At 38.5% G+C, this 16,382-nt stretch overlaps 1 protein-coding gene across 6 annotated transcripts in view; it reads left to right on the top strand.

Moving 5' to 3' along the window:
* The window catches only part of Ppp1r12a (protein phosphatase 1 regulatory subunit 12A), a 112,142-nt gene that overhangs the window by 80,851 nt on the left and 14,909 nt on the right, over positions 1–16,382 (top strand). For 3 of the 6 annotated variants that reach the window (XM_041677466.1, XM_041677457.1, XM_041677440.1), the window contains exons 10-19: positions 782–997; positions 2,305–2,399; positions 2,680–2,784; positions 3,692–3,859; positions 4,239–4,415; positions 10,560–10,650; positions 11,685–11,885; positions 12,104–12,275; positions 13,194–13,315; positions 15,460–15,525. In XM_041677466.1, the coding sequence (XP_041533400.1) occupies positions 782–997; positions 2,305–2,399; positions 2,680–2,784; positions 3,692–3,859; positions 4,239–4,415; positions 10,560–10,650; positions 11,685–11,885; positions 12,104–12,275; positions 13,194–13,315; positions 15,460–15,525 (1,413 nt within the window). The remainder of the gene's footprint in view (positions 1–781; positions 998–2,304; positions 2,400–2,679; positions 2,785–3,691; positions 3,860–4,238; positions 4,416–10,559; positions 10,651–11,684; positions 11,886–12,103; positions 12,276–13,193; positions 13,316–15,459; positions 15,526–16,382) is intronic. The other 3 variants (XM_041677448.1, XM_041677475.1, XM_041677482.1) reach the window with 3 other exon arrangements.

Below are 16,382 nucleotides of genomic sequence, written 5' to 3'. Positions count from 1 at the left end.
TCACTGAAAACAAAATTCATGTGCAGTAACTTGTTCACTCATGCTGTATGGCTCTATGCTGTTAACTGAATTGGAGTTTTCTTTATTAGATTCTTCCTAATTACCTCTTTTTGAAGCTGGAATTTGTTTTAGTGTCTTTCAAAGGTTAGGCCACCACACAGTTCCTATGCATTAGTTTATTATAAAGTTGAAATGCAGGAAAAAAGTATTGTGTTTTTTTTCTTTTAACATCCCTTTTCTCTTTTCATACTTTCAATCTATATCTCTTGACCTGTCTTATTTTAATTGGCTTTAGTTTGATTTCATTGCTTCTCTCATGCCTGTGGAGTCAGTAGACCCTGCATCATGGAGGCAGGGCTTGCGCAAAACTGGCATTGTGCTGGTGCCCAGTAAGGGCGAAAAATCCATGGTGAGGCATTTCTATGTGCAAGAATGTATATTGGGTTACAGCATATAACAAGCTTCGTATGAGTGTTGATTCGAAAGATGCATGGTTTAAGTCCTTACCGTGTGCTCATCTTTTTTTTCTATATCTGCATCATAATTCTCCGTGTGATATGAAGTGTGGAGTGTGTTTTTGTAACGCTAACCTCGGAAAGGTGGTCTGTTTACAATTTAAGGTTTAGATCTTTGTATTTTTTGCCTTAAGAAATTAACCTTAGTAAATGTTTTCTCCTGAAATTGCCACTTAAAGTACTAGACATTGTCTGTAAGCTGATTGTTTCCAACTGAGGGCCGCTTTGATAACTTGTTGTTTTTGTCCTTCATGAAATGAAAACAGTTTCCAACATCAGCTACAAAAATTTCTCCCAAAGAAGAAGAAAGAAAAGATGAGTCCCCTGCGTCCTGGAGGTTAGGACTTAGAAAGACAGGCAGTTACGGTGCACTGGCGGAAATCACCGCAGCTAAAGAGGCCCAGAAGGAAAAAGACACTGCAGGTGTAATACGTTCTGCTTCAAGTCCAAGACTCTCATCCTCTTTGGACAATAAAGAAAAGGTAATCTATTTCATAATCTGCTTTCAATAAACTTGAACTGCTTTTCCAGGAGCATAAAATCTGCAAATCAGATGCATTTTCTACGAGGCAGGCATCATTAGACCCTAGGTATCAACTTGATTCACAAACTTTATAGTGTAGAATGCACCTGTCTTGTGAGTTCTAGGAAGGTCAGTTGCATTTACTTAAAACTTTAAATTTGGGGAGAATACTAAGTTTTTGAAAATTCTTTTCAATAATCTTTTTAGATTTATTTATTTTATTTGCTCTGCATGAGTGTTGCTGCGTCTGTGTATATGCATCACAACACAAGAGGATGTGGGACTGGAGGGACGATTGTAGAGCAGCTCTGTGGGTGCGAGGAACCAAACCCAGGACCTTTGCAAGAACATCGAGTGTTATTAACCACTTAGCCATCTCTCCAGCCCCCCAAACCCTACTGCTTGTAATAGAGTGTATTAGGGAATGAATAGACTTATTTAATTTACTATTGAATATGTTTTCTGGAGTTAAGGAATAGAAATTTTTCTAGCATGTGATTATGATCAAATTACTTTCATCTATCACCTTCAGTTGCTAGGCCAGCTTTCTGATCTGATGCAAGTATCTTTGTCTTAATAAACAGTTTTAATGACATTTTGAAAGACAATATTTATATTGCATCAAATGGGCTCCTCAAAATTGTTTTCTTACTGAATTCTCTGTGATTGGACTTCTTAGGTTTTTTTTTTAAATACAGTTTACTTTTTCTGAGTATTACCATGTGTTAAGCATTCTGATATGAAATTTTTCTCACTCACTTTAATGTTTTTGCTTTTATATAACTTATTGCCCATTTTTTCCAAGTGTACTGGCAGTGTGCTATTATCACTGACACTACATACTCTCATCCACATATTGTAGCAATATGATTTAGTTCATGTTCCTTTTCAGTGTCTTCATATTTTAAATCATGGATTGTTATAGTTACAAACAGCTTATATAACATAATTTTGTCATACTAGATTTGAACCTTATTTCTTCAAAAGAAATAAATGAATTTTGACAAATAAATGTATTGTGACTATTACAGTTATATATATTTTCTAATTTTAACCTAAGGAAAATGAAAAAGAAAACTGGTTGAGCCAGCTGTTCTTCATTGCTTTTGTAGTATCTGATAGATTATATCAGTTTTAAAATTCAGGAACTAAACTGTGAAGATAATGAACAGTAAATTGTGTGGCCATATAAGTATACCTTATTAAAAACCTTTTCTTAAGGTTTCCAACACACAATTTTTCATGCGTGATTTTTCCTGTTGTCAGGAGAAAGATAGTAAAGGAACAAGACTTGCGTATGTCGCACCTACAATCCCGAGGAGACTAGCCAGTACATCTGACATTGAAGAGAAAGAGAACAGGTATGTGCGGTAGGGCTTATCTTATGTGTTCCCTGCGTAATCTTTATCATTACCAGTAGTGCTAGTAGGTGAGGACTGTAATTATGTGGTACGGGGGTTCCAGTGTCCTCTCAGAACACTGGTTGCACAGTGCCTGGGTGATAAGGGTGTACAGGCTTGGTGTGTTCCTAAATGATAAGGAAGGCATTGTTGCTGGACCAGAGAAAGGAAAGTTGCAAAATAAGAGGTGACAGACACTAATGCAGCATCTACCAGAATCTGAAGGGTGTTCTTTTCGCAGAGACTCTTCAAGTTTGCGAACAAGTAGTTCTTACACAAGAAGAAAATGGGACGATGATCTTAAAAAGAATAGTTCAATCAATGAAGGAACCACTTACCATAGAAGGTAATAACGTCATTTGTTAGTAGCTTCTCTATGTTCTTATAAAAACAACCCTCAATTTAATATCAGTTATGCACATCTTTTCTTTTAACTACCATATTTTTTTGCGTTAAATTGTAATTTAGAGACACAGTATATATTTAAAGATGGTGTGAACGTTTTCTGTATATATATTTAATTAAACTTGGTATATTATGAAGTATCCTTTAGAGTCTAACACTTCTAAAGAACTTCTTATGATTGACTAAATAAGTCAGCTGAAATAGATCATTGTCATAATTGATTTAGCCGTTGTCCATGATCTAGAACATTGCTATTTGAACTAGAACTCAGAACTATGATTTCCATTTAAAATCGTGGTGTTGCTATTTTGGAGAGGAGGAACTCCGTTCTCTGCAAAACGAGAGAGAGAGAGAGAGAGAGAGAGAGAGAGAGAGAGAGAGAGAGAGAACTAAACTAAAAAAACTAAAAAAGAACTTCATTCTCAACTGAGAAACGAGAAGATGTGAGCACATGTAATGTAGACATGGGTCATTCCTAAGGATCTATCCCATGGCTAAAAACTTCTCTTCACAAATGCCAAATGCTTTATTTTGCTTAAATGAATCCATTCTACGTTTTTGTTAGAGCCAGCCTGACGTGATCATATATGGTCTAGCATATTCTAAAAATGTGCAATATTGACTGTTATTGAAGGCATTTGGAGAAGGCATAACATTCTACACTATCAAATTGGTGAATTTAATTTATACTCTAGCAAGTTGTAGGTGCAACTCTTGGTGCTGGAGCTGGTGGTGATGATTAGGAACACAGTTGGTTTCCTAGTGTGTGAAATTGTGTGATGTATACAATAGTGAATATAAAATACACATACAGACACATCCTATATAGAAATGACTCTTTCCTTTAGTTGCTCCTTTGGTAGAAGACAAGATGATTTGATTAGTTCTAGTGTTCCAAGCACCACATCAACACCAACAGTTACCTCTGCAGCTGGGCTTCAGAAAAGCCTATTCTCCAGCACAAGCACTGCTGCAAAGATTCCCACGGGGTCTTCCTCCGCAGGCACACAGAGCAGGTAAGTTCCGAAGATAGTCTGTGTTCAGGTCTACTGTGTGCTTATGTATGTGCATGCGTTGTTGTGTAGAAGAATGTGGGCTCTGGATTTTTTTATTTACCTAATTAAATTATTCTTAAGCAAAAATTGCTTCCAAAACCAGCAATTATGCATGTCTGGGGAAAAAATAAACCTAAGGTCTTGAATTATATTGCTTAAAATAAAAGTTTCTTTCTTTGACAGCTCTGGTTGAGCTTTTTGATTGCTAATTGCAAGAAGTTTTATCCTGTGTTTTTAAAAAATCCATCCCCGTTGTCACATGTTTCAGCTTCTAGAAATTGCTTTCGTTGTTTAGCTGTTTTCCTTTTCTCTTTTTGTGTTGCTGCTTATGACGCTATAGTGCCTCAGATCGTTTGTGGGCTGAGGATAGTACTGAGAAAGAAAAGGACAGTGCTCCTACCGCAGTGACCATTCCTGTTGCTCCAACTGTTGTAAATGCCGCAGCTTCTACCACAACCCTGACCACAACTACTGCTGGCACTGTTTCCTCCACATCAGAGGTCAGGGAGAGACGCAGGTGTGTAAAGGTCCTGACAGCACTAGTTCTGCTGATATGCTTGCCCAGTTTTTGGTATTTGTGTTCTTTGCTTGTTTGTTTTGTTTTGTTATTCCCAGAGATGTGGTAAGTGTATTAGTTCCTTTCTGTCGCTATGATAAAACACTGTGACCAAGGCCACTATGGAAGAGGGTCCAGAGGGTGAGAGTCCATGATGACAGGGTGCTGAGGTAGCACCAGGAACCACAGGCAACATTGACATCTCAGAGCCCACCCCAATGACATACTTCCTCCAGCAAGGCCACACTTCCAAGGCCGCCTCAAATAGCTCCACCAGCTGAGGGCCAAATATTCCAGTAGACGATCCTCAGGGGACATTCTCATTCAGGCCACCGCAATGACCATGTCTCCAGTAGGCTAACAAGCGAGATAGTGTGTATCCGCTCCGGCCTAGGTAAATGACAGAGCTAGCAGCTTTTAGCCGTTAGGCTTGTTGACCCATCTCTGAAAGAACTGATGTTTGGGATAATCTAAGGCAAAGCCAGACAATTGCCTTCTTTGTGTGCTAGTACAGGCATATTTGTGTGTTATGAAGACCTAAAGTTACTTAGGAGAACACACCAAAATTTATAGTTCTCTTTGCAAAGGAAATAAAATGTGTTTGAAATTTTTTTGATTTTTCACCTTAACATTATTGGGCTGGCAATGTAGCTTAATGATGAAGCCAACGCTTCGACAGTCCTAGGCTCACTCTTTACTCCTCCTCCTACTGCCTTCCTAGTCTTGCTTTTCTCCCTCCCTCCCTCCCTTCCTTCTGCTTCCTTCTTCCTCTTTTATTCTCCATTAGGAGTCAAATGCACCGAGTTACACTGTGAATAGACACTCGGGTCTTAATCATGATTTCTAGGTCAGAATTTTTTCTTATATGAAAAGGTCGTTACTATACATACTTTTTTAACTTCCAGAATATTTTCTGCTTCAACATTTTATGTTTTAAATAAAATTCCCAGTAATAAAAATTCCCCTGCCCAGAATCATCAGTTGTTTCAGAACTCAGTATGAATGTGTCTCCCACCTTCCCATTCCCATCAGTGCCGGAGCTCAAAACCAGTGCCTTGTGCATTCCTGGGGAGTTCTCCAGCACTCAGCTTTCAGACTAATTCTTACATCAGGTTTATTGACGGCCTTTCAGGAGACAATTGACATGTGACTTTCAAAATTAGTATTAATTTTAATGAAGGGTGTTAACGATTAAAAATTAAATCCTGAGAACTGGAGAGATGGCTTAGTGGCTAAGAGTAATGGCTGCTGTTCCAGAGAACCTGGACTCAATTCCCAGCACCCACACGGCAGCTCACACTTGTCTGTAACTCCAGTTCCAGGGGATCTGACACCTTCACACAGGCATACATGCAGGCAAAACACCAATGAATATAAAATAAAGTAAATTATTTTAAAAATTATTAGGACAAAGATTATTCTAAGGCATAAGAAACAAAATGTGTGTCATCTCTTTTCTATCACAACCAAAAGCAGTATTTCTTAAACACTGCTTGTCACTATTTTGCCTTTAAAAAGAGCTTTAAAAGAGTGATTTCAGTAGAATGCCATCATTACCTGGGGTAGGATTGTCAGTTAAAGACACAGAAGCCAGGGCCCTTCATAGAGAATTTGCAAAGACTGCCACACCCGGGTTTTCCAGGTTTTCAGACCCTTCGTCTTAGTACTTACTGTCTGGCAGTACTGTCTGCCTTCAAGGCCTCAGCCAATCCCTCTCTGGATTTCTTCCCCTTTGTCTCTGGGTGTTGGCAGTAGTTACCCTTTGGCTGTAGAAATAGGATGACAGATGAAGACCTGCTGACATCATCTGATTCCATGGGAGAGGTGAATTCGGGAAAGTGTGCAGATCAGCACCACACTGCTTCATCCTGCCTTCCCAGTTCCCCTTCACTCTGTCTGGCCTGATGTGTCCGCAGATCCCTGAATGTAGACTTTTTATACGAGAACCAAGGATTTTAGCTGAGGCCCTTATGCTTAGACAGCAAGTATGCTTACTCACAAGTCATCTTTGGAACCCCCGACAATAATAATAATAATAATAATAATAATAATATTATTATTGTTATTATTTTGTTTAAAAGTAGAAACACTAACATCAAATAGGTAGAATATGGTAGAAAATATTCAGTGTTAAGTGTTTGTAATTTACCATAATTTTAAATACATAGGAGTGTCTTATAAATGATTCCATATTTGCACATAACTATTGTCTTTTTATACTTACATAACATTTTCCCATAGCTCTCCCATTTGTCTTTTAAGTATAAAAAGACAAATGTAGTCTGGCAGTAGTGGCTCACGCCATTAATCCCATCACTCAGGAGGCAGAGGCAGGTGGATCTCTGTAAGTTCAAGGCCAGGCTCCAAAGCTACAGAGAAGCCCTGTCTCAAAAAAACATATATATACACATACATATGTATACACACACACACCTCTGAGCTAGACATGGACGTGGTGGCTCATGCCTATAATCCCAGAACCCAGGATAATATCCAATCTGAGTTTACATAATAATTTCCAAGCCAGTCTTGACTGTATAGTAAAACCCTATATATAAAAACAACAACAAGCTGGGTGGTAGTGTGTCGCATGCCTTTAATCTCATCTCTTTGGAGGGAGAGGAAGGTGGATTTCTGTGAGTTCAAGGCTAGCCTGGTCTACAAAATGAGTTCCAGGACAGGCTCCAGAAAGAAAAAAAAGAAAAAAAAAAGCTATAGAGAAAACCTGTCTCCAAAACAAAAATGTATTTACATGTGATTTTCCTAGAGAAGGCTATAAAATTAAACCCTTATGATACGCTAGAACATTTCTTAAATTTTAATACAGGATTATTGAGTTTTTTCTTCCTCCTTTCAAATCTTGTGGCATAGAAAATTCTGTGTAGTTGTTAATGGAAAAATTGGCAGTATCTGTCACATGTAAGTAAAAACCAGGAAAATAGAATGAACATTATAAAACAATGGTAGAATGAGTATACCAAGCTTAGTGTGGCAGAGCAGATGAAAGGGTGTCAGGTCCCAGATGTACTCATTTATACATCATAGTGGTGTTATATATTGTATATACATATTGTATATAATATTGTATATATGTATCATCAGTGTATATATATGTATATATATCATCAGTGGTGCTGATGAGAACATGTGTGACAGGATCTCAATTAAAACTGTAAGAAAAATTCAAGCTAAGGAAGAGTTGATAGATAAAATGTTTTGTTTATTGGGTTTTTTTTCCTCCTCCACTTCTAGAAGAACACACTAAAATGCAGAAAGCAAGATTTTTTTAAAAAAATAAAATTTGGGATTATGAATTTAGGTCAGAACGATTATTTTTGTGAGATTAATTCAGTAAGAAGGAATTCTTACGTGAAATGCCTCAGTTACGGGAGAAACCCTCCTTATGATAGTGCTGCTCGACAGCAGAAAGACGTCTTCTGGGACTTAGCTCTCATGAGTTACATCTTCCTGACCAAGATGTGATACTCAGCCAGATGAGCTTACGGTGTATCCTGAACAGGCTGTTGTAGTTAGGGCTTCTGTTCCTGTGACAATCAACATGGCCAAACACATCTTAAGAAGGGAAGAGTTTATTTCAGCTAACAACTGTGGGCCACTGTCCAGGGAAGTTAGGTAAGGAACTCAGGACAGCAACCTGGAAACCTGGAGCAGGAGCTGATGCGGCAGCCATGGAGGAAGTCTGCTGATTGGCCTGCAGTCCATGGTTTGCTCAGCCTGCTTCCTTAGAGCACCCAGCACCACCACCCATGGTGAGCTTGGCCATTTCACACCAGTCATCAATGGAGGAAATGTACCACAGGCTTGCCCACAACCCAGTCAGGTAGGAGCATTTTCTCAGTTGAGGTTGCCTCCAAGTAACTAAGACTTGTGTTAAGTTGACATAAAACTAGCTAGCACAGAGGCCATAAAAACAGCTTAATTCAGAATAATTGCTGAGGTGTAATTTTGGCTTTCTTAAATTTGCCATGTTTTAACTTTCCTGAGTTGCTCTCCATTGCTGTAATCAGTCCTCTCATGCCTAGTCAGACCATTGGACTTTACCTGACTGCTGAGATCAGAGTCACCAATTAGAAATAAACTTGTCATCTGACAGTTACTTATCTAGGAAAATGCATGCGAAGAACAATGAGTCATATATTCTAGTCTTAGGTAGACTTCAGAAACAAAGTATAGACGGTAATAGTAAGTTCCTTTGTGTTTGAAAGGATTAGAGTCTCTAAAGAATTTGGGGTGGGGTAGAAGGGGGGACTGTGGATGATTCTAAGGAGTTTGGGTATGTGATGTGCTGCTAGATCCTCTGAGGCTGAAGTTTTACAGATGGCATGAAAGTGCAGTCAGCACCGGAGCTTGTTGTGCTTTAATGAACAATGTCCAGTTACAGGATAGACGATAACAAATTGAGACGAGTACTAACGCTGGCAGGGAGCTCCTTTAAAAGTTCATTGGAACTTTTGGATTGACTTTGGAGAGCAGAGCAGGAGGGATGATCTTAACTCTCCATAGAACTCCTGACGGTTCAAGACAGATGAGGGTTCTGTGATCAAAAGTGATCATGGTTGAACTGGCCCTAGCAGTGCTGCTTCCCCAAGAGGCAAGTCTTCATCCCCTTTGTAGATTATTCAGTCCTTGATCAAAATGTGAACAATTGTAGCCGGGCAGTGGTGCCTCATACCTTTAATCCCAGCATTGGGAGGCAAACACAAGTGAATCTCCAGGAGTTCAAGGTTAGCCTGGTCTACAGAGTAAGTTCCAGGACAGCCAGGGAGGGCTACACAGAGAAACAGTCTCCAAAACAAAACCAAAGAATATGATTTGTACTCAGAATTTAAATAAATAACAGGAGTGTCTCCATCTCAATACAATCGTTCTGACATTTACAGTAGACTTTAAGGCAGACACCTCACAAATCATCTACGAATGCTAAAACAAACAGAAGCTGGCCTACAGGGAGGGTTTAAGGAATTGGAAGTCAGGTTTGTGTAGGAAGAGGCCGCTTGTTTGTCCCGGCCACCCAGAAGCACCCAGAACGGAAATAATCACACAGAAACTGTATTAATTAAATCACTGCTTGGCCCATTAGCTCTAGCTTCTTATTGACTAACTCTTACATCTTAATTTAACCCATTTCTATTAATCTGTGTATCACCATGAGGCTGTGGCTTACTGGGTAAAGTTGCCAGCATCTGTCTCTGGCAGCTCCATGGATTCTCCCTGACTCTTTCCTTCTCCCAGCATTCAGTTCTGTCTTCCCTGCCTACCTAAGTTCTGCCCTATCAACAGGCCAAGGCAGTTTCTTTATTTATTAACCAAGAAAAGCAACACAGAGACAGAAGGACCTTCTGCACCAGGTTTGGAAAGAAAGATGTACCTAAAAATACTGTAGATGTAGAAAAGATAGCCCCTCCGTTTTTATATAATAAAGAATGATATAACGTGGTCCATTAAGTGGACAGGGCTAACCAATGGATTTGTGGTGCTCTAGAGAAGCGACGTGGAAGGAGTTGTTTCTCAGTAGAGCTTCGATTCACCCTCTCCATATCTGTGAATTGGCACTTTGCTAGTGAAATGCTTGTCTCTTTCAATACATCAAGACATAATCTTCAATTCCCTGGTTTCTTTTTGAAAATTAAGTTACAATATTTTTTAAATTAAGCTATACCATTAAATAAAACAAGAAAGGAATCGGCATGCTGTATTAAGTATAACTAGCTTCCTGTCTAGAAAGAAATAGAGCTTACTCAGTGGTTGAGAGCACTTGTTCTTCCAGAGGGCCCAGACTCGGTTCCCAGCACCACGTGGCTGTTGGTAGTCATCTGTAACTCTACTCCCAGGGGGATCCAGTGACCTCTGTGGGCATCAGGCAGGCAAGTAATACAGACATACATGAAGGCAAAACATCCATACACATAAAATAAAAAATATAAGAATGGTCACACAGAATTAATGAATTTCAAAGTAGGTACAGAGACATTTTCTGAAGATTTTTTAAACACTATGCTTGCTTGTTTTAATCGCAAACATTGGTGAATATTTCTATTTATAAATATTGAATCTCCAACTGACAATTTTTATTTGTTACTATAGGTCATACCTCACTCCCGTTAGGGACGAAGAGTCTGAATCCCAAAGAAAAGCAAGATCTAGACAAGCAAGACAGTCTAGAAGGTCAACACAGGTATATTTATGAGTATGATATAAAGAACATACAGATAATTAGTACAGAACCTTTTCATTTTCATTTTGCTGTATGAATAACCAGAAAAGATAAAGGTTGCTGAAGTTAACCTTCAATAGCTTTTGTATATAAGGTTACACTTTTGATATCACATTGCATCTAATTAGTTATGGTCTTTTTTTCTCTTCAAGTATTGTTTTAATCCTCTGTTCCTAATTTGGTTTCTGGTTTAGTGTATTCATAGGTGTTAAAATGAGTTAATCATATAATGCTTTTTTGATTTTTTAAGACAAGAGTTTCTCTGGGTAGCCCTGGCTGTCTGGAACTCACTCCATAGACCAGGCTAGCCTCAAACTCAGATCCCCCTGCCTCTACCTCATGAGTGCTGAGATTAAAAGCAAGCAAACCACCACCCGGCCATATGATGCCTTATAATTGTTAAAGTCTCAGGAGTATGTGGAGGTGGAGGAATGGAGAATAGGCCTGGTGTTCCACATTGAAAACACCAAATGGACAAATCTACGAACAGTATCTCTCAGGCTAGTTGCTGTCTTACTTCCTCCTCATCAGTCTGATGGTAGATGTTTTTTGGAGTTGAGGAACTCAATAGTCTGGATTCAGCTGTTTGAACCTTACTATTACTTGCCTTTCAAAGCATTACGTTTGCTGGGTCTTAAGCTACTTTTTCCATTTAGATAGTTGAACCCAAAAACATCGCTTACTTATTGAAGATTTTGTCAAACCTCAAGTTAATGTGTGAAAATTAATATATGTAGTGTTTTATATAAATGGATTATATGGATTGGCTCTTCTTCTGAAATTAGGAACATATCTTTGTATTTTGTTACTTTATGAACGTAGACAGTTTCTTATTTATAGTTATGACTTTCCCTGTTACTATCATTGTTGCTCTTCATAAAACGAATGTGATTTCATATATTAAAATTACATTCATATTTTATTTATCGGCTTGCAAAGTACTCTTTGTAAATGACCTTTCATGTGTATCACCATTTATGCTTTTTTATGTGCAGGGGGTAACGCTGACTGATCTTCAGGAAGCTGAAAAAACAATAGGAAGAAGTCGTTCTACAAGAACTAGAGAACAAGAAAATGAAGAGAAAGAAAAAGAGGAAAAAGAAAAACAGGATAAAGAGAAACAAGAAGAAAAGAAGGAGTCAGAAACATCTAGAGAAGATGAATATAAACAAAAGTATTCCAGAACGTACGATGAGGTAATGCTGTGGGCAGCACAGCTGGGTCAAGTGTCATGGGTGGTTCTTATGGCTCTGAGTGTGCTGAGATGTATGGCCTAATAAACAGTGTACGAAATACGTGAGCAGCTTGGGCTAGAACCTGAATGACTTTGGCATGATGAGGATAGTACTTGTCCCTTGAAATCAATGTTGTGTACTTAATATTTCCAATGGGTTTTAACTTTAATGTTTCACAGACTTATACACGTTACAGACCAGTATCAACTTCCAGTTCAACCACTCCATCCTCCTCCTCTCTTTCTACTGTAAGCAGTTCACTCTATGCTTCAAGTCAACTAAACAGGCCAAACAGTCTTGTAGGGATAACCTCTGCCTACTCACGGGGATTAACGAAAGAAAATGAAAGAGGTAAGAAGCCATGTTTTTTTCAAGTAATCCTATGGGTAGGTTTCCCTAGTTAATAGTGCAACTAAAGAAGAAACTCTTAAACTGGTGTACTGAACAGAAACAATGTAATCAGTCATGTTCCTTATGTGTCTACATTTCTAGCACATTCAAAGGTCCCTGTATTCTTGTAGTATGGAAGCTGTTTGCAAGGAGGAAGCAGAAATCATGTTTATATTGATTTGCTTTTAATGAAAGACAGATATATTTTTCAGATGAAAAGGTTTGTCCTTAGAATGGCAATGAAGTGGCTGTGATAGTGATAGAGCAGCAGCTGGGCCAGGGACCCTGCCATCGAGCCCGCATCGGTTTCTGTTTGCTTGTTTCCTCTCGCATTGTTAGCATCATTGGGTGATAACTGGAGTCCTGTTCTTCCTATCAGTTCCCTTGTTTTCTGCTTGCAAATATTGTGTCTCTGGGAAATGTTTTTATTTTGAACAGCAAGAAAGTAGAGATAATTTGTTTTCATGACCATTAAAAATGTGTCTTAATGGGAGCTTGAAATGTATGCTTTTACCAAAAGTACACCAGTACTGATGGAGGGAGGAATTATTTTTAATTGAAGAAATGTAGGCTTCACAAAAGAGGCTAACTTAGAATTGGGGTGTGGGTTGGTTGGTTTGGTTTTTTTTAACATTTGCTTATTTTGTGTGTCCTGGGCAAGGATGTATATGTAAGGGTGAGGATAATAGGGCACCTGTGCAGGTCGAAGGCCAGCTTGTCAAAGTCTGTTTTTTCTTCTACCATGTGCGTCCCCTGGCTTGGCAGCAGTTGTATTTACCCACTGAACCATCTAGCGAGCCCTAGAATTGTTTTGACATATGCTTGTAAAAACATTATCAGGATAAATTGCAACCATGTGGTTTATGTAATCCATAATAGAAGGAGAGAAAAAAGAAGACGAAAAAGAAGGTGAAGATAAATCACAAGCCAAATCAATCAGAGAGCGACGGCGACCTAGAGAAAAGAGACGGTCTACTGGAGTTTCCTTTTGGACACAAGATGTGAGAACCTATTAAAAAATGCTTGATAGTATACTTAAGTACTTGCTCAAAGTTGTTACATCCTTAAGAGGATATGTATTTTAAATCATCAATCCAATTATTAAATTTTAAAATGTGTATGTATATACATATACATATATATATATATATATATATATATAGAGAGAGAGAGAGAGAGAGAGAAAGAGAGAGAGAGAACCTGAATAAATGTAATGTGTGTGTGTATATATATAAAAGTAGCCTCTTGGTAATTTTTCTGTTTTTAACATTTTTAGTAATTTCTTCACAAAGCTGAGGGTCATATTAGGGCACCATGCATTCTAGGTACATAAATTAAATGCTTTGTTGGTGAAGTACAACCTCAATCCAAAAAAACATTTTTATTAAAGTATGATGTTTATCCAGAAACATAATTAATAAATGTATAGCTTAGTGACAGCATTAAAATGGTGGTACACAGCCCCCATATTCTTTCTGTTTTATTTCCAGAGTCAGCTAGTAAGTGCATTTGAGTATGGCTGGGTTCTGATTTGGAAGTACATCTGTGTTATTATATGTAGCAATACATTTACTTTCATTGCTATAAAAAATTTGAATCTCTAAATTGTATACATTGCCCCATTGAAAAAACAGAAGGTTACAGCCAGGTGGTAATGGCACACACCTTTAATCCCAGCACTCAGGAGGCAGAGGCAGGTGGATCTCTGAGTTTGATGCTAGCCAGACCTACAGAGTGAGTTCCAGGACAGGCAGAGCTACACAGAGAAACTATTTCCACATAAAAGTGGCGGGGGGGAGGGGGATGACACTTTCTAAAGGGAGGAAACTTTCTTCTCATAATTTTTTTTTAATTTTCAGAATTTTATTTCAGTTTACTTTTGCCATAAACAACATATTCCTGTCAACTTTTTTCTAAAAACTTTTAACTTCAGAGGCTTAGTTTTCTTCATTTTATTTTATATTAACAGTATGATTACATGTAGTACAGATAGTATTGGCATATACAACTTAAAATATATAAGGGGTTGTGATACATGAGAAACAGTATCATAGATTATAGGAACATGTTAAATGACGTTGAATACTTTAATGACTTTACGTTGTCTGGTATGAATGAAATGCTTGTATTTCACTTGAGTAATCAAGGATGTATGCGGCTGGGGTTTTGTGTTTTAAGGGAAGTCAAATATCCAGCTAAGACCCATAAAACAAAAAAAATAAAGGTTTAGGAAATTACATTTAAGGAAATTTACCTTAAAACAGTCTTCTATCAGAATTGTAACTTACAGCTTCTGAAGTACAGCCAAAAATATTAAAAATAAATTTTTAAAAAAGTAGCTTAGTTTTGAAAGTTGGGACATAATGCATAAATGATAAGGATGGGGGGGAAGCAAGTGTATTTTATTTCCTTTAAAAATTTTTTTTATGTTTTTTTTTTATTGCGAAAAGAAGAAAAAAAAACATAAACAAAAAACAAGTTTCCACCTCCTCCCAGCCTCCCATTTCCCTTCCCCTCCTCCCACCCTTCTCCCCCTCCTCCCACCCTTCTCCCCCTCCTCCCACCCTTCTCCCCCTCCTCCCACCCTTCTCCTCCTCCCCCCACTCCTCTCCCCCTCCCTCTCCAGTCCGCAGAGCAGTCCAGGTTCCCTGCCCTGTGTTAAGTCCTAGGTCCTCCCCCCTCCGTCCATATCTAGGAAGGTGAACATCCAAACTGGCTAGGCTCCCACAAAGCCAGCACATTAAGTAGGATCAAAACCCCCTGCCATTGTCCTTGGTATTTCATCAGCCCTCATTGTTCGCCATGTTCAGAGAGTCCGGTTTTATCCCATGCTTTAAAATTTTTAATATTGACCCTGGTGGTGGTAATGTATGCCTTTTAATCCCAACCCCCTGTAGGCATTGGTAGGTGAATCTCTGTGAATTCAAGGCCAGCCTAGTCTATAGAGCAAGTTCCAGGACAGGCTCCAAAGCCACACAGAGAAAAACCCTGTCTCAGGAGGCAAAAGAATTAATACTGAAAAGTTTGAACATATATAAAAGTTTCATGGTATATTCTGCACAGAATCATAAATTCAGAAAGTCAAAAATATCAAGTGTTCAACATCTATGTCTGTTTTAAAACTTGATTTGATCTTGTGCTTTAGAGTGATGAAAATGAGCAGGACCGGCAGTCGGACACAGAAGACGGTTCCAATAAGAAGGAAACCCAGGTAAATGACCTTACCCCACTGAGTACACTTCTCAGTCACCTAACCATGCTCCACTGCGTCTGTTCATTCACAGTGGTTACTGCAGGCTGTAGTGCCATGGCGGGTACTGTAAGTCATGCTTGGCTCAGGTTTGCGTGACTTGAATAGGACATAGAGAATATTTTAGAGGTGATAGCAGGAGGGGATCTGTAACTGTCAGAATTAATCAAACCATACGCTATAAGTGGGCACAGAGTTGAGCAAGTGAAAAGGGAAGGAATGAAAAAGTAAAACTGAAGTAGTGTCAACGTATATTTACCAAGGGAAAGACCTGGAAGGTGCTCAACAGTGGCAAAATCTAGAAACCATAGACTGAGCTTTCATTCCTGAAGATGGCAGAGTTGTGATCTAAAGAAAATATGCCTCTGATAGGTAGATAGCCAGCACAATGAGTACATTAGTACTGAGTTCAGTTCAGCAGGTAAACTCGCTTGCCACATGGGCCTGGTAACCTAAGTTAGATGCTTAGAGCCAACATCGCAGAAGGAGAGAACCAGCTCCCAAGGGTTGTCCTCAAGTATATACCCCACACACACATACATCATCATCATCATCATCGTAAAATTTTAGTTAAAAAGTACTTATCAGAAGCCTTAAGAAAATATTCAGGTTTTTTAAATTTATTGTTTCCATTTCTAGATATTTATTCCCAAAGTATAAATGAAGTATGTAAAGATAAATCTATAGAAAATACATTGTAGCATCCCTTGTAAAAGAAAACATTGAAAATAGAGAAACTAAATATATGTGCATAAGTTCCTATTACTTGTATTTGTATGGGTGTTATGTTACAGAATAGTTAGCAGTTAGTGGAAGGG

This window comes from Microtus oregoni, unplaced genomic scaffold (genome assembly GCF_018167655.1).
Source record: "Microtus oregoni isolate MIOR12 unplaced genomic scaffold, Mior012 000001F_ref0000356, whole genome shotgun sequence".
Lineage (NCBI taxonomy): Eukaryota > Metazoa > Chordata > Mammalia > Rodentia > Cricetidae > Microtus > Microtus oregoni.
This window is presented reverse-complemented; position numbering and strand designations above follow the sequence as displayed.